The 18,691-nt window shown below is 45.1% G+C and overlaps 1 protein-coding gene across 1 annotated transcript; it reads left to right on the top strand.

Annotated features, from left to right (window-relative positions):
* Nucleotides 1-3,459: 3,459 nt before the first annotated feature.
* Nucleotides 3,460-17,391, top strand: A4GALT (alpha 1,4-galactosyltransferase (P1PK blood group)). Its single transcript, XM_084302351.1, has 3 exons — nt 3,460-3,807; nt 12,018-12,184; nt 15,220-17,391. The coding sequence occupies exon 3, from the start codon at nt 15,226-15,228 to the stop codon at nt 16,345-16,347; it is 1,122 nt and encodes a 373-aa protein (XP_084158477.1). The 5' UTR covers nt 3,460-3,807; nt 12,018-12,184; nt 15,220-15,225; the 3' UTR covers nt 16,348-17,391.
* The last annotated feature ends 1,300 nt before the right edge of the window (nt 17,392-18,691 follow it).

Genomic DNA, 18,691 nt, shown 5'->3' with positions numbered 1-18,691 from the left:
TGAAAAAAAAATGTGTACCAAACACACAAATGGTTAATTCCTGCAAATAACACTAGGTGGGTATGTTCATTGTTGGGAGTCACTCCTTGCTTATCTTTAAAATTGTTTAACACATCTCATGATTTTTGTGTACAGGTGGTCATTATACCAAGGATTCTATACCACACTGAAGAGTATACGTATACCCATCACACAGTGGCTGAATACCATCTGGTAAAGATCATACTGGGGTGGTAAGAGATACAATGACTAAATTGCGGGAAGGATTAGAAAAACGCAAAAGGGAAAATGAGGCTCGTCAGAATTGGTATGAATCCTGGTTTAATTACTCACCTTGGCTTACTACCCTGCTATCAACCATAGCAGGGCCCCCTTGTTGTTACTTATATTAACACTGACTTTTGGACCATGTATATTCAATCAAGTAATCACAATTGTGAAAAGTCGATTAGAAGCTGCTCATCTTATGCTTGTGCGTGCTAAGTATGAATCTCTTGAGCAGGAGGAGGACAACGCAGAAACTTTGATGCTCAGCAAGCAGATATTGCAAAAATTCATTGAACAAAATATGTTAGAAAAAGAAAAAGGAGGGATTGTGATAAATTAGTAGGGGTTTGTTCATTGTCCTTGAGAATTTAAAGAATCTACTGAGGAGATAAGGTTTCACAACTCACGGCATTGTAACATGGGGACAAATGGGGAAGGGGAGTTGGGTGAACATCCTTGTTAAAACAAAGATTTTGTAAGATACCACCCACCCACCGCAAGACATCCTGTTTTGCCCCCACCTGAACACAAGCACAACGCATGATCACCGGAGGAAGAATAACGACCCCCAACAACAGACTGCACAGTCTCAGGACAGGTCTCGACAAGTCAACAGGTCTCGACAGGTCTCGACAAGTCTCGACAAGCCGGAACTTCAATGCTATAAAACAGCGACACTGGAAAGGGGAAGTTGCATGCCATGGTGGAGCGGAGACTCCCCAGCTGCCCAGCACTGTTTTGCTCGTGTCTGCTTACTTGATTAATAAAATAATTTCAATAGACCAGTAAATTGTGTGGTCCAACTTATAACACTAGTAAGAAAGAGTAAATTTTAGTGAATATCCAAATTAAAAGAAAGCATGATGTAGGGAAGTAAAGGTTGGCCAACAAAAATATAATAATATATATATCCAAATTTGACTCCTCCTAGCCAAAAATTTTCCCTGCAACTGAAAACAATTATTCCTTTTGAAACATTTCTTCATTTTTGTCATTTAAATGTTACACAATTTGAAGTTTTTTGATGCAATTGGCAGAAAACATTCTAGTATGATTCAATGCAATTTGGTGCAGATTATTAATTCAACTCTTTGGTTTCAGGCCAGGGAAACCTTTTGCAATCTCAAACTCTTACAGCCGGAAAGCATCTGTGATTTCCACACATCCCATCTATTTCAGCTCTTCCTGCAGCTCCTCACAGCCAAACATAGATGCATTGGTGTTGCTCATATTTATTCCTGTCCTGAGTGAGCGTACCAGGGTAAAAGCTGAAACAGATATGCACTTGGGCCATTTTTGTGGACGCTAGAAGGCTTCTGGCTGTTAGTCCAACTGGAGGCTCTTATGCTTGCAGTACCAGAGCTCCCTTTGGGTTTAAATTATGCAGCAGACATCCTGCCATCTTTCTGGAGGTAACATGTTGTTCCAGTTCCCCTCTTATCATGTTTTCATTTCTAAGCTGCTTGCTGGACACATTGCTTCTAATTGCAGTTGACTCAACTAGCAAAATTTATCTGGCAAGCACCGATCAATAAATGTGATACCACCCTAAGGGCACTGAGTTAATGCTTCTAAAAGGTTTTCTTCTTATCTGCCAACTCTGCTTCTCTCTGCAACTTCATTTCGAGGGGGTGAGCACCTGCTAGCTGAGACATTCAACTCATTTCTTCATTCCTTTCCACAGAAATCTGATCATGAAAGCCTGGCAGCGGGGTTGCGCTCCAGTGCCTGTCCCGTTGTGGCCAAGCAGGATGGTGGAAATGGGTGGCATGGTTTGGGCCTGCTGCCTGGAGAGGCGCTTGTGGCTGGTCCCTCAGCTACAGTCCATCCCCTTGAGGTGAGGTACCTACAGTAGCAGTGATGTCCATGACAAACACTGCAAGGGCTTAATGACCCCACTGGCCACCTTCCCTGCCCTCCATGCATTTTTCCCCACCTTTGGCAAGTTGATGACTTTTGGTGCATGCTGAGAGGCCAGGGCCGTGACTACTTCCACAAGGACAGACTTGGCGCGAGCCCTCCATGAGGTTGGACCTCTCTGCCAGCAGGGCTAGCACTGGATCAGTGTGCTGGTTCTGAATGAGGCATGAGGGTGAAGCCAACTGTTTTGCTGTGCCTGTCCCCTCCCTTCAAACCCAAGCCACCAAACTGGCTGGCAGAGGAGGCAGGAAACTGAAGTCAAGTCAAAACCAGGCTGAAAACCCTCAAAAACTGTTGCGTTCATGCAGGTGAGTTACGGTTCTGAAATGAGCTCACAGGAAGCTATCTGCTCCTGTCCTGCAATGTGCTTTGGGAGGGTTATTTGCATAGTCTCACACTGTTTGCAGTGGATATGGGGGTGGTAATTTGCCTTCTGCGGACTCTATTGTCTCTCTGAGACATGGCCAGGCTCTCAGTTGCATCCAGGCCTGGGCTGGATCATGACCCCCTCCGAGCATATGGGCAGCTCTGTCCCTTGTGTGTTGGCACAGGGAGGCGATCACAGGAGAGTGAACATCCATTGTGACTCTGTCTCCTTAAGCCTAAATTCTGCCCAGTGAGGATGGTGAAAAATATCTTGAAATCCATTTTAACATCAATTTAATTTCAGGCCTGCTGTTATGAAAGAAAGGGTTTAATGTTACCTCTGGGAAAAAAAAAAAAAAAAAAAAAAAAAAAAAAAAAAAAAAGCAGTTTCAGTTTACTTGACTGTGGGTAAATTTTGTTTTATTTTATTTTATTTAAGGACAGCATCATAATTTATTTTGTTGAAATGTTTCTAATGGGTAAGCTTTTGTAATGCATAACTAGTGTGCTGTATCATGGGAGTCATGAAAAACAGGGCTAGGAGGCATCTCTAAAGGATTTGTGTCCAAACCCTGTTCCAGGTAGGATCACCTCTATGTAAACCATTCATGCTTATTGTCTAACACATTTCCTAAAATCTCTGGTGATCTTCCCACACAGGCTGTTCCATAACCTTGCAGTCAAGCTATGAAACTCCCTTGCAATTTGCAAGCAGCTCATCCACAGGCTACATTATTTATTTATTTATTTATTTATTTAACTGATTGTTGCAATTTCATCATTTTTTGTTGATTTGCGTTGCTTTGCAATCATTTCCCATGGCAGTGGGTGGCACGGGAAACTCCCATCCGCCTGGGTTGCAGCCCCCGCCCGACAGGCACGGCGATGCGTTGCGGCTGCTTTACCCAAAATCGAGGGTAACACGGGGATAGGATTACGGGTGAGAGGAAATAAAATAAATAATAAAAGAAAAAATAATAAAAGAAAAAGATGATAAAATAAAATAGTAAAATAAGATATTAAAATATTTTTTTTTAAATCTAGAGGTGGGGCTGAAAAAAAAAAAAAAAAGAAAAGAAAACGCGAATTCAGCGGCTCTGCCCGCCGCTTTCTGGTGGGACCCGAAGGGTCGGCCCCGCTCCGCCCGGAGGCGGCCCCGGGGCGGGGCAGCGGCGGGGGTCCCGTCCCCAGTCCTGTCCCCGGTCCCACCCCGGTGCCGGCCCCGTCCCGGCCGCGCTGCCCAGCGGCAGAGAGGTGAGCGGGGTAAAGGGGGGACCGGGCCTGGGAGGGCTGCCCGAGGGGCTCGTCCGGAGGAGGGGAATTGAGGGAAAAGGTGTTTTTTTTTTTTTTTTTTTTTTTTTTTTTTTTTCCGCGGAAGACTTTTCCATGAGCAGCTTCCCGTGGGCTGGAGCCGAGCTGCTTTTGGAAATTCGTCTCCGTGGGGCTCAGAGCAGGGAAGAGCTGGCCTCGGACCGTAGGGGAGAGCCGCGGAGGGTCCGGCGGGAATGGATGGCTCCCTTCCCGCTGCGGCACGTCCTTCTGGCTGGGCTTTCTGCAGGGGAGCACCCCTTGGTTCCCTGCGTGGCCTCCTGCGCAGGCATCGGCTTCTGAAGGGAGCTAAGGGGGGTGCCGGGGGCCGCACGTAGGGTGCCCGCCTGTACCACAGCCTGAAAAGACTCTGTGCAACGTGAGAAGGGAGAGGTGAGCGCTGAAGCCCTGGGTCCAGGTGAACGACAGTAGTGTAACAGGAGGATGCGGAGAAAAGGGTGAGCTGGAGCGCAGGGATGCACCGATCCTGCTGCCAGCAGCGATGGGCTGGCTTGGAGGCGAGTGGAAAGGCGGAAGAGCCAGTGTCAGGAGGGAGCATGGCTGGCCATCATGTTTCTCGCAGACATGCCTTGAAAAAGGTCAGAGTTTGAGCCGGGGTAAGGGTTGAGGTCTGAGGGAGAAGGATGGACACTCACAGTGGAGCTGTGGAAATGCTCGCTGTGGTAGCAGGGGGAAGAAAGACCCAGTGAAATAGTTGAAAGGAACCACATACATGTAACTCCTGTAACTGTAGCAATCTAAACCCAGTGAACTTGCTGAAAGGTGGTGAGTCCCACAGCCTTGGCTAAAAATGACTTAAATCAGCACGTGTTTCCTAATGCATGAGAAGCTGCTTACCACAGGCTCGTTGCTTCTGCACCCTGATGCATCCCCCACCAGCTTCTCCTGAGATCCTCTGCCTTTGCACTGCTGCTGCTATTTTTGTTACTGTGGAAGCCTGAGGAGCTAATCTTATGGGGCTCAAATTCCCCTTTTTATGGTTCTTGTAGAAATTCCAGCTGTCTCAAGGCAGCAGCTCTGTGGGAAGAAGTGATGGCCCTTTTTTCATTCTTGTGCCCCTCCTTTAGCAGCACAAAAGTGATAGTCATCCTTGAGGAACAGCAGGTCTGATGCTGGGTGAAAGGCAATCTGCCTGGTTTTAGGTGTGCAGCTCACTGCTGTGAGCCAGATTTGCCTTCTCACAGGATTCCCACCGCTTCTCAAGGCATTGATCAGTGGCACTGATGAAGCCTTTCATGCTCAGGGTTCTTGCAGGGCCAAGGGATCTCACAGCTGGGGACCGTGAAGTTGTAGACTGTGCAATTTGATGTTGCTACTGAGATGAGTTACGTGCTACCACTACAATGATGCAGCCTCCTGGTCACCTCTTCCTGCATCTCTCTTTGTGCCACTACCTGTGCCTGTCTCACCCTGCGGTGGAGCAAAACTGGCTGTGGGAGCTAAACGAGTAAGAAGGTGAAATCCTTCAGCAGAATTAGCTTTTTGGTGCTTGAGCTTTCAGGACTGTTTACAGCAGGGGCAGAGGAGCATTAAGGAAGAGTCTGAGGAGGACGGGAGTGGGCTTAGCAAAAAATTAGCTGTCAGTTTGGTTTTGTTGTGCCATTGACCAGTACTGTGTGTGTCAAGAAGTACTTATGAGTAATCTTACATCCATCTTACGTTTTTTTTTAATTTGATAATTGCTATAGAGACAAGTTGCTGCCTGCCTACTGTAACTGCCATATAAAACCATACTGATATGGCTATTCCATACAGAGGTGAGACCACATTCATAGTGTTTAGCATTGAGTAAGTCTTGCCATAAGTACCATTGTGGTTTGGATCAGGTATGTGCTGGCAGGAGAGATTGGGTTCACCCTTCTCATCTTTTCTGGTACCCCCAGTAAATCAGCATAGCTGTACTATCACTTAGCTCCTGAGGGGTTGCTCTTCCCAAGCTCATGAAAGTCTTGTAGTGTGTCTTTTGGCTTTGAGACTATGACACCTTTCTCTGTGCTCATCTAGACTTGCCTTTTTTCCCCACAGGCACTCCTGCCCAAACAAATGCTTTAATTCCTTTACCTTTTTGGTTGTTCAAATCTATAAATCTTATTTTGTGTGGTGCTTTCACTTGGCGGCAGTTATTTTGTTAGCAACTGTCATGATCCAAAAGGGGAACAAAGTAGTGAACAGAGCCTTGCTTCAGAGCCAGTATGCATCACGGGGTGTGGTGTGCTGCAGAGTTCAGGAGTCATCATCATGTCACCAGTCAACCCGATGTTCCAGCGCAGCTTCAGCCTGTTTAAGGAGGGAAGAGGAACAACACAAACAAGAGAGCATGTGAAGCTCTGTCTTGGGCAACAAACCATCATCCCCCTTTATATCCTTGAGACATGAGAGGGTGTAGGCACCACCACTTAGGCAACCGATGGATGCTGTTGATTGTGGTCTTTCTGAGACAGCTGATAGATGATGTTTCTTGTTTTCCATTATTTTCCTTTAAACAAGTTTTATTTCTCACATCAATCCGTAATTTCTCAGGAGATGTCATTCCTCCTTTTCCTGTTCTGCTCTCATCAATGACACAATGTCTTCAGGATGTCTCTGTATGAAATGTTCAGCCCCACTGCAAGGATGTCCTTGGTTCCTAGGCCTGTTCTCAGGCTGGCAGACTTTTCCTTCTGTCTGTGTTCAGCAGTCAGAACTTTTCTGACTGCAGTCAAGCTACCTCTGTAGATGCTCCCACGACTCCACCCTTTGGCCTATGACCAGTTAAAGCTCAGTAGGAGTGAGACTACACCATACGTGATGCGTCTCTCTTGCCACCTAATGTCTGAAGTGGAAGAGACATCCATTTGGGACCAATGTTGCTGGAGCTTCTGGGATGGTTTGACAGATAAAGCACACACAAATTGTACCAGTTTAGATAGAAGTGATACACGTGGTGGTTTGATACAAGATGCAATACTGAAAAGCATAGATCCCACAATTAAAATGGAAGCTAATAGCAGTCAGGCACGCCATCCCCATATTCTGAAGCCTGGCAGCCAAGACCGTGGACAGGCCTTCAAGCAAGAATTGTCTTTGCACTATTTGGTGAAAAGTATGGATGTGCTGCTGAATAATGTTAACATCATATTCAGTCTTTTTGGCTTTATTTGGCTTTTATGCTTTGTTAGCATAAAAGCAACAGGTTGTATGAATACACAAACTCCTCCAAGTGAAGCTAAAAGATGATCTAAGGCCCAGCAATTTTAGATTGCCAATTGTAAAGCAAACTAATCTTTGCAGATCTGTTAAAGCATACACAGTAGTATTTTGGGTAGTATTGGGTACAGTGGAGATGTTATCAATAGCTCGTTCCAGTTTGGCAACACCCAAGTTTAGAAGCAATGAATATATAGCTTTATGAAATGCAGTTGATCTTGTTGCTAAGGGATTGTGCGTTCTGTGCTTATGAAGTACCAGGTAATGGTTGTTTGGAAAACTAAGGGTTAGATTTTAAAATCAAAATGCAAAGTGCAACTACCACCATGGTGGTAGACTCTTATAGGTATCAATGCCACAAAGCCAAAACCATCCAGGTGTTAAAACAGTAGGCCACCAGCCTTGCCTGGAATTATTGTGATGTTTTCAGAACAAGCACTGTGGATCAGGAGAGTAATTAAATTTCATTAAGCATGTTTGGCTCAACCAGATTATCCAAAAGAGATTTCTATTTGTACAGCCAGATGTGTTGTCTGGGCCATATGTATTCCAGCTATTGTTAGTGCTCAGCCAACCATTTTTCTACAGACCATAGTGTGTAGAACTAGGACCAGTGAAATTATAGCATCTTTGATGATTTGTGTTATTAGCATTCCATGTAAGATTTTATAATTTCAAGACATCAAAAGCAAATTTGTTTGTAACTGCTGATTGATTTTCACAGGCCTGTGTAGCTCTCAGGGCAGCATCAAGAGAAGCTTGTGTGCTGTTATGTTTAAAACATGGTGTGCTTGGGTGTGGTTGTAATAAAAGGAGCAATTACAGCTGTTTGTTCCCACCCATCCTGAATTTGTGTACTGTGGCATTATAAAGCACCAAGGGGGTGCTTTACTCCTATTTGTAACAGGAGTGTACTTTAAGAGGTTGCTGTTGGTAATTCAGAGTATTGGGAAGTAAGTTTAGTAAATTAGGCTGGTACCAAAATATTTCATAGATTTTTTCTGCCAACCACCAGAATTCAACATCTGGCGTTTGAGGGTGGTGTAGTCAACACCAGCAACAATTATAAGAGGGAAGGAAAGTCTCTCACATTGTTGTTCATTTCATGTCAAATTGACAGTCCATCATTAAGGGAAGCGGGGTAGAACTTTGTTCCAGGTGAGTCTTTCTAGCTGCTGGTGTTATCTGGCTGCTTATGTTAAAGTTCAGACAACTTGAAGGGAAAACAAAATCTCTTCATCCCTTTGGATATCAGGTAGTTTAGAAATCTGTTGCTCAGAAATGTGATGATCGCAGTGATCAAACATCTTTCTTGATGTAAGCCCCATCAGGGCTCTACCAGGAGCTGGCCTCTCTGTCTCTCATGTGTTGGATGTCCTGATGAAGGTGAATGAGGGCAGCTTTACCCTTCCCTGTCTTTTTAACCTTTCGAGTTGATTCAGCTATAAAACAAACATTAGACAGAACCCAAAACAGAACCTAAAAATAGAGTCTGGGTATTTTGGTATGAATCAGATGGAGGTGGTACATCACAAATGGGTGAGGGCAACATATCAAGGAGTCGCTTGTTACCCCCTTGCCATTGAACATTGTATACTGCTCATTTCCCTGGCCCCACAGCTCCGTTCTCAACACACCTCAAATTAAGGGACGTAGCAGGAATGACCCATGGACTAGGTTCATCACATGGGATACTGGTTCAATGCAATAAGGTTATCATAGCCACTAGTAATAATGCTTCCTGCAGTTCATCTGGAGCTCACCAGGTGATCAGAGATTCCTTTGCCCAATCTTGGTAATGGACCCCTTCTGCCCACTGAATCACAAAGGTCTGTAAGGTTCGGGGACATTCCCTCTGAGGGTGAGGAAAATTTATATATAAATCTTCTGCTGATCCTGCAAAGATACTCCTGCTGCTTTATCATGCCAGAGACAGCACGACCATTTAACTATTGACTCCACAGGTTGTGTTTGATATGCTGCCTGAATTTTTCTCAAATAATCAACATCGAAACCTCAAACTTAAGTAGTATTTCATCTCAGTTGATTGTTCCCCCATGATTCATCAGCAGTGATTTCTTGTTTGACGAGGGGTCCAATTGTTATGGAATCAGTAATTTTCCCATCAGATTCATCTGAGCTGTCCCAAATATTTCCATCCCAGTCACTATAACACACAGATACACAGACTTTTAGAATTAAGTATAACCAAATTAAATCTTTCACATATAATTCACCTTTCAGCCTATTTTCCTCTTTTAAACTTTCAGCTTGTTCATTCTCAATTTTCCATACTGCATTTGGATTAGGGTGACCCTAACTTTTCCTTCCCAGTGGCAAATAGTTGAGTTGGAGGTATTATTCATGAAGATTTTGCAGACCTCAAGATGTTGCATCTCCAAGTATGGGCCACACTGCAGCATTAAGGCTAAACTCTGATTCTCCACATGCTGGATTTTTCAGAAGTATTGCTTTCCCTGTATCTGCTGCTGTCATGTCCTGAGGTAGAACACCTTGTGCATTAAGGACATCCCAGGTGGCCCAACTCCAAGTCCATTCAGAGAAACGTTCAGGAGTATCTCAGGGAAGAGGGAGGATTATATCTCTATTTCCCATGCTTTTGCCTTATATTGTGTAATATTCAGTTTAATAAGGAGAAGTTGTCTCCAGCAGTGCTTGCATCAGAGTTTTGAAGAACTGTTCTGTTTTCCAGGAAGCTCTGTCTAGCTTCATCCTGATAAAGTATGACAGCCCCAGCTCCCAGTTTGAAGCATCATGACACCTATCTTAACTGGTCTTCCTCTGAATATTTGGGATGCCTTTATGAAGCATCACTAAGAAGTGCTCAAGATCATCTGATATCCTTGGAAAGATGTGCAGAGCTTTATATCTCCATAAGTAGTCTAAAGACTAATAACATTTCCTTAAACTTATTTTTCTTTATTAAAAAAAAAAATAAACTTTCATGGTCTTTTTGGGTAACCCTGGCCTCAGGTGTGCCTGAGCAGCTGGAGCATTTGGGGGTGAGGAGCACGTATCCACCCAATGGTCCTACCTTCCCACACTCCCCCACTTGGCAGACCCGTCATGCAAGATCTGCTCACTGCTGCAGAGGACAGGTCTCAGAAAGGAAAAGTGCAAATCAGAAATGGCTGCTTCTCCTTCATCCCTGGATTCATTTCACCAGGCAGATTTCAATATTAGAAATCTCTGCTCTTGATCCGGTAGTTAAATCCTCAATGAGAAAGCATTTCTGAAGACCGGTCTTGACCATAACTCTCCACAGCACATTGTAACAGTTCACAACATATCACTTCCTATGTAATGGGCTTGGTAAATGTGCTAAACTTGAAAGAGTAAAGGGATCAAAACTGAGGGGACGGAGCAGTGTTGTATATAGTCTTTACAAGGTGTGGCACACTTTGCTTTGACAACGTGTGTAGTCTGTAGGTCTGTTTTTTTTTTTCCCAACTTGTTTCTGATAAAAGCTTTGCTAGCTTTGATTTTCTATTGTGCTTGAAAGGAAGGAAATGCATTTCCCTAGCTGGTCTGAAATGCAGCAACTGAAAGCTGATTTGTGTAAACTTTCAGCAGGTGCTTTTGGTTATACTTACCAAATGCCTTACCACCAAATGCATTTGATGCTGATTCTAAATTCTCATAACTCTAATTTCAAGATTAATATACTTAATTTTGGTGTTCCAAAAGTTGCTTAAGAGTTTACCTTGATGGCTTTCCTCTGATTGAGGTTTTGAGGTTTTATGCATTTTCTTGTGACATGTTTCCAGTGTCTTTTAGAGGAAAAGATACAAGTGCAGCCCCCGAAAAACTTGTCATGGCTTTCTGAGGAAGACTCTATAAGCAGAGAGGAATTAATTTTGGATAAGATATCCTCCATTAAGCAGCAGCAAAAAGATCCTACATCTCTTGTAACATTCATCTGGGAAAATATCCTGTACTCAGTATTAGAATCACAGAATCGTCTAGGTTGGAAGAGACCTTCAAGATCACCTAGTCCAACCTCAATACGCTTAGGCAGCATATCAAAACATTTTAAAGCAGCACTTTGTGCTGCTAGAGAAATGCTCTATACTTCTCTTGTACCACCCTCAGGTAAGTGCAGCCCTGTCTGCCTCATGGCTGGGTGGCATTCTCTTGTGCCTTGTTCAGCAAACAACATGCTGCTTCAGCTGTGCTTAGCTAGCCATCAGGTCTGAAGCACAAGCAGGTATCCCATAGCACAGGAAGGCTACTTTGTAGGATGGGTGCTGTGATCGACACCAGGCTGCAGCACACTGTCCTGCACGGAAAGTCTGATACTGAAAGTGTTTCACAATAATCAATGAGTTTATTCCTTGGCATGTGCAGTGCAGTAAATGAACTCAACAGCTCTGTCCCCAGCCCCATGGGAAAGTGCAGCGTGGTTTCTGTGAAGGAGGACCTGGCTCTTGATTCAGGCTGCTGTGGGAATTGCTTGCTGGAAAGCCATCTGTGCACTGTCACAGCAAAGCCTTAAAGCTTCTCTTTCTGACAAATCAGGAAACTCCCTTGCTCAGAGTTTATCAATGTTCTCTTTGCTTTTTGTTATAAAGCGCCTCTAAAGTCAAAGCTTGAGTGTATTCTAAGCAAACACAGCTGCATGTTTGCATTGGTGTGGCAGTCACTTCTGTGCTTGTGGTCACTTGCTTTGTTCCATCAGTCAAAATTAATTACTTGATGGAACTTGAGTGTTGTTTCACCATCAACCACCTCATAGGTTCAGATGTGCCAGACTTCAGCAGACATGATAGGAAGAAACGGAGCTTTTGCTCTAGCCCTGGAGGTGTTTGCACTGCCCTGGAGGAGGAACCCAAGGTTTCTGTGGTGTTTCACTGTTGTTGCTGGAACAGCTGTTGTCATCTGCTGCTACTATTTACTGCCTGAGATTTACTGCCTTCTCTCCTCTTCAGCTGCTGAGTGTCTTTCAAAGAAGACAAACTGGGACAGTGCTATTTCACCAACGCTCCCTGGGGAGAGACGCTGGGGGAGCAATAACGTGCTTTTTACCCTCCCACACTTTTTCCAAGATCTATGCTTCAACTCTCTGGAAGCTAAACCATCAGAAAAGCTTCATTTGGTAAGCTGATTTTTCTGCCCTAGATACCTGAACAAATACACTCCTTTGGTAGAAATTTGTCCTTAGATCCGTGTAGCTGGCAAGTCCTTTGTGTTGAAAGTAGATAAGAGACAATGTGTCACTTATGGCCTCTCACTTTCTTTGTTTAAAGGATTTCCATTGTAGAGGAAACATTTGCGCAGAATTGCTCAGCAGTTCGTAATCCAAAATGCAAATTTTTACTCTTGTAGGGAAAAAAGAAAATAAAATGCTAGGAACTTCTCTTTATTTAATTGTTACAAGGAACACTGTATTGGGCATAAGTGTCAGGGTTTGGGGCACTGGGACTGTAGGTGTGGTCTGTGTAGGAGAAGAAAGCCATGAGCATGAAAACAGCTTATTGCACACCGAAACTGCAACCTGTCAGATCAGCTAATGGCACCTCTGCTCAAATGCCTTTAAGAAAGGGTTGTAGCCTCTCTAGGGAGAGGAGACATGGAGAGGAGACACGGAGAGGAGACACGACAGGAGTCACAAAAGAGCACCGTAGGAGGACAAACATGGGAAGACATGTGAGGAGTCACAAAACAGGAGCTGACATGGGGCAGGAGGCCCAAAAAGGCCTGCACAAGGACAAGCGAAAGGACACAGGAGCAAAGGTGTGAGGAGGTGGAGGGGATGGGAGAGGAAACACAAGGCGGTGAAGAGCTGTCTCTAGAGCGAAGGGAGGATGTGGAGGAGGCTGTGGAAGAGGATGCTGTTGGATACATGGCTTGAGATGCTGTCTTGGAAGGACGTGTTCAGTGCTGGAGCAGGTACCCTCGAGGGACTGTGGCCTGTGGGCAGTCCATGCCAGCATAGGGACATTCCTGAGGAACTGTGACTCGTGGGTAAGCCATAGCAGGACGGGGACATCCTTGAGGGACTGTGGCCCAATGAGAGCCAGTGCCAGGACAGGTACACCCCAAGAGACTAGGCTGTGGAAGATCCATGGTACAGCAGAGGAGCAGTAAGAAGCAAGGAATAGTGAAGCAAAAGAGTAAGATGTAGGGAGCAGAGGAAGGAAACTGCTATGTATTGCCTGAAGGAACTGGGACAGATTGGGTGTAACATGCAGGGAAAAGAGGGAAGTTGATACTGGAAGAGGAGTGTGGAAGAGGTGCTGGACTGAAGAGAAGCCTGGGGAAAGGGGAGGAAAGGTGTTTTCCTGAAGTGTTTGTTTAATTGCTTGGCTTTTTTTTTTTTTTTTTTTTTTAATTGATAACTGAATCAGTAATTAGAAGTTTCTGTTAATGGGTAATAAATGAAATTCCCCAAGTCAAGACTGTTTTGTCTGTGACAGTATATTTATTATGTTGGGATGCAAATTGGTTTAGCAATGACACGGTCTAACAGCGCAAACCTCAGGTGGATGTAACCTGGGAGGCATTTCCCCTCTCTGTACATGAAACTGATATATCCTCACAGTGCTGGGTTGGCACGTTGGCATTTTCCCAATTACAGCTTTTTAGAGAAGGACCAGCCCCAGCTAGTTGCAGGTGTTCACGAGTGGTGAAGGTATAAGCCACAGAACAAATAAATCTCCCATGCTGACAATGCTCTTCTTCCTTCCAAACCAGACTGGAGCTGCAAAGAGAAATGGGAAAGAACAGGGTGGGGGCAGATGGCAGGGTTGTGCCATTTCTTGTAACTATGTGGAAAGAAAATGTGTGTTGTCCTCTTGAAATCTTAAGGAAAGTCAAGGGCATGGAGAAGAAAGGCAGCACACTGTGACGTGGCTGGTCCCAAGCCTGCTAGGGCCTGGTGCTGCCAGCACTGAGTGACTTGGTACGTGTTGAAAAATTGCTAGATTTTTTTTGTTGTTGTTCAATTAGACAAAAAAATGAGAGATGAACCTCAGTGGAGATTTTTTTTTTTTTAAGTATGATTAATTTAAAATGGCAAATCCTGTACTGTTATTAAGCTGACCTGTAGCTGTCTGCAGCAGGCATAATGGAGTTCTCTATTACATTCTGCACTTTTTCAGTTTGTGTCATAAAACTTCTGCTTTTACTGATGGATTGTATTGATTGTATTTCTTTTAAGTCATGCAAAATCTTACCACAAAGGAAGAAACGGGTTAAAACAGAGAAGACGCAAAAATGTTTTGCATCTTGCAGACAACTTCACTTTTTTCTTCTTCTTTTAAAGAGAATATTCTTTGTGAAACCTTACTGGTTTTTTATACTAAAAGCATAGCACTGCTTGGAGTATGGAGGCTTTGAGGAAAGCATTGGTACATTGTTCACAGTTCTCTTTAACTAGACTGTGCATTGCAGGAGTCCAATGCACCTTATTTCAGGCTGTTAAAAACTGTTGGACTTTCTGGGAGATAAATTCAGCTCTGCTCTTGCATCTGCTGCAGCGTATCTCTTTACAGTTAAATCCGTGCTTTGGACTTCAGAGAACTAAACTTGGTGTCTGGCCAGGACAGTAAATGAGCCTTGTAAAAGGCACAGGTTGCCCAGAGAGGTTGTGGAGTCCTCTCCTTGGAGATCTTCAACATCCAACCAGACGCAGCCATGGGCAACTTGCTCTAAGTGGCCATGCTTAAGCTGGGGTTTAGACCAGACGACCTCAAGAGGTCGCTTCCAGCCCCAGACATTCTGTGGTTCTGTGCTCCTGCACTCCTCAGAGCTTATGTAGATGGGCCACTGATGGCCCCCATGGAGGGCCTGGGAGTGGTGGGCCCAGCATGATATTACTTGGGCTCCCCCTCCTGCCATCATCCCTCTGAGCTCCTTTGTGGGTGTGCAGGTGAGTTTTATTCACCCTCTAACAACCTGAAAAAGGGCTATGGTTTCTGATGGGGGCCTATGGGCATTGCTATGGTATGGAGAAGCCAGGACACTTTTTAAGAAATGTTCCAAAGGTATAATTTAAGCATGCTGGCATGCTTAAATTCAACATGTAATTTAAATTCAGTGTTCAGTGTGTAGTTCTGCCATAGTACTGTACTATGTCTTGTGGTCTGCTGACCTGCCTGTTAATGTATTTTCTGTTTTCCTCACCATCAGATCACGATGTGTCTTGTGGTAGAACAAGCTCTGATGGGAACAAGAATGCTCAGGATGCCCAACTGCCTGCTAAAACTGACCCGGTTGGTGTTGAGCCACAAGCTGAGGGCCCTCTTCATCCTCACCTTTAAGTTCATGTCCTTTGTCTCCATCCTGTTGTACTGGAGAATCACGGAGGACGCTAAGGTCAGGGACCAAGTCTACAGCTTGCCTACTGAAATCCGCTGTGCTCACTCTGTGCCGTCTCCTGCCCATCCCATTGCTGATGGGCCTCCTCCTCCACCTGGGGATGTGTTTTTTGTGGAAACCTCTGAGCGAATCAACCCAAATGACCTGTTCACATGCTCTGTGGAGTCCGCTGCACGGACACACCCTGGGACAAGGGTTGTGGTGCTCATGAAAGGCTTGGCCAAAAGAAATGCCTCGTTACCCAACCACTGGGGCTTCTCATTGCTGAGCTGCTTCCCCAATGTGGAAATCCGGCCCTTGGATTTGCCAGAGCTTTTCTCTGGGACACCTCTCGCAAAGTGGTACTCACAGGCTCAGCAGCGCTGGGAGCCTTATTTCTTCCCCATCCTGTCTGATGCCTGCAGAATTGCCATCATGTGGAAATTTGGTGGCATCTACCTGGACACAGACTTCATTGTGCTTAAGAACTTAAAGAACCTCACCAATGTGCTTGGTACCCAGTCCAAGTATGTATTGAATGGGGCCTTTCTGTCCTTTAAACCCAGACACAAGTTCATAGAGCTTTGCATGCAGGACTTTGTGGAGAACTACAACAGCTGGATCTGGGGGCATCAAGGCCCACAGCTCCTAACGCGTGTCTTCAAGAAGTGGTGCTCCATTAGGAGTCTTCGGAGCAGTAAGAGCTGCAAAGGGGTAAGTGCTCTTCCCCGGGAGGCTTTTTATCCCATTCGGTGGCAGGACTGGAAGAAATACTTTGAAGTGGTGAGCTCCTCAGAGCTTCAGGAACTCCTAAAGAACACCTATGCAGTGCATGTATGGAACAAGAAGAGCCAAGGGACAAGGCTAAAGATCACATCACAGGCGTTGCTGGCTCAACTGCATTCTCACTTCTGCCCTGCCACGTATGATATCTTGAAGATGGATTCTGAACGGCAGTGACTCCAAGGGTCAACTAAGAGAAGTTGCCTGGGAGCCCCTATCCCTTGAGCTGTTCTATCACAGATGAACCCTCTTTTGAAACGAGGTGGTGGGAGTTCAGGAGAAAAGATATTTGTGGGGTGTAGGTGGAGCTCATGGTTTCAGACCATCTGTGCAGCCTTTTGCCTTGGCTTTAACAACATTTTGGTCCTCTGCAGGACCCTTCTTCTGCTCTGCTTGGTCTGGTGGAGAAATGTCAGAAGGGAAGTGAGTATTGGTCCACTTGTGGCAGCCCCTTCCTTACTCGGAAGACTAAGATCCCTTGCTATGACTTTAAATTTGGAAGGGGCCTTTGTAGAAATGTGTATCTCATCTTCTGACACTGACTCTCAAAGCACCAAAAGGATGGGAAAACAAAGAACAAGAACTGAAGGAGTTAAGGGTGTGCTACAGGAAGTGTCCTGAAAAAAATGTAGAAGAAAACAAAGGAAACAAAGAAAGGGGAAATGGCTAAAGCAATGCCTCGCCTCGCCTCGCCTCGCCTCGCCTCGCCTCGCCTCGCCTCGCCTCGCCTCGCCTCGCCTCGCCTCGCCCTCGCCTCGCCTCCCCTTCCTTCCCTTCCCGTCCCCTCCCCAGACTTTGGTGGAAGGGACTTTTTCATCTGTGGTTTGAGCACGGAGCAGAACAGTGGAGCCTCTGTTCAGTGTCAGATCCCAGGACTTGCTTGAAACTTTGGTGTGAATCAGAACAAGAGGATTTGAGGCCAGTTAATCATTTATAAAGAGCTCTTGCACAGCAATGTTTTATTTTATATTAATGGCAAATTAACACCCTGTGATGAGTAGGAGAGCTCTTCCAAACACACCTTAAATTTCATGTGACACAGGAAGAACTGAACTATCTTATCCACTGGTTTTGTAAGTGTGAGCAAACATCAATAACTGCATCTAGTATCTTTCAGCACTTGGACTGATCCTACTGGAAAGAGGTGATGTTTCTAAATATTCCCAAGACTAAAGAGAGTTTGATAGGAAACCTATACTGTCTAAATGCAAGTCAAGGAACCGAGCCATTTATGGTGGACCTCTTCAAGTAGTTTGGAGCACTCCTGTAATTCACTGTGCAGGAACAGAAGTCTCTCCTGGGAGGTCTTGAGAAGTACAGTCAAAAGATTTGATCTTTTCCTGTGAGTGTTTCACTTAACTGCAATGGAAAAAGTTAATGTATTTCTTTTAAGGTGCTGTTGTGCCTTTGAGGGTTCCCAACGTAGAGGATTTTTTTTTTTTTTCACAAATGGTGGCAGAAAACCCAAAAGGATATATTGATTCTCTTACAGCTCTTCATTTTCTTACAGTTCTTTGTCTGAAAATATTAGAGAAAGAGCTGCAAGAAGCAAGAGTAAGGTAGAGTCTACCAGTCTCATTACATCTGTTCACCACCACAATCTCAGTAGGTTTGCCAAGGCACATGAGCGTAACACTAGAATGGGGTTGACAGAGGTGAACAGAGTATTGGCCACCCTGTCTCCTACACTATTAAGAAGGTGTTCCAATTATCTTCTGATGATCACAAGTCAGTCAGATCTCCCATGTCACCTAGCCTCCTAGCAAGAGCTTTTTCAAGTGGTGCTAGCTGCAGGATTGTGACTCAGATGACTGCTAGGTCTGCATTTGTCTGAGGCCTCTTCTGTTTCCCACATCATATATAAGAAAGGTGAGGTTTGCTCAGCTTAGCTCAGGCAATGGACAAAGAAGTAAAAGACTGTGCATGTGAGGACAACATTTCTCTGTTTGTCTTAGGTTTATTTGTCTTTTCTCTGATGATAAAAATGAGAAAGCCAAATTGCCCATCACTTTTTCACAACAGCTCCCTGGGGAACACAGCTGTGGAAGCTTAGGAGGGTGTGCACCTTTTGTTTGTTTGTCTGCTGAGCTATCTGACTGGAAGCTAGTGCTGCTCTGCAATGAAAGCTACCTGCCTTCAAGTTGGGCAGAGTGGCAGCTCCATGCACAAGCAGCTGCTCTGGAGTGAAGAAGGTTCTGGAAACACCCCTCCACTGGCTGGCACCCCATGCGCGTACATATGTAGGTAATGCCATGTGCTGGGGCTGGCTAGGATGGAGTTAACTTCCCCCACAGCATCCCATACAGCAGTGCAGTGCTCTACACATGTAGCTAGAACAGCATTGGTATTACACCAGTGCTTTGCCTATCGCTCAGCTGTGCCCCACAGCACCAAGACTCTCTCCAAACCCCAGAGACAGCAGGCTGTGGGTGGGCAAGGGGTGGGGAGGGGACATCACCAGGACAGCTGACCAAAACTGACCAAAGGGATATCCCATACTGTGTGGTGTCACACTCAGCAA

This window comes from Netta rufina (assembly GCF_964035555.1).
Source record: "Netta rufina genome assembly, chromosome: 1".
Lineage (NCBI taxonomy): Eukaryota > Metazoa > Chordata > Aves > Anseriformes > Anatidae > Netta > Netta rufina.
The sequence above is the reverse complement of the archived record's forward strand: the minus strand, read 5'-3'. Positions and strand labels throughout refer to the sequence as shown.

Bases quoted from the DNA above. Each gene is read 5' to 3' on its own strand.
- A4GALT (XM_084302351.1), top strand. From the start codon at position 15,226: ATGTGTCTTGTGGTAGAACAAGCTCTGATGGGAACAAGAATGCTCAGG.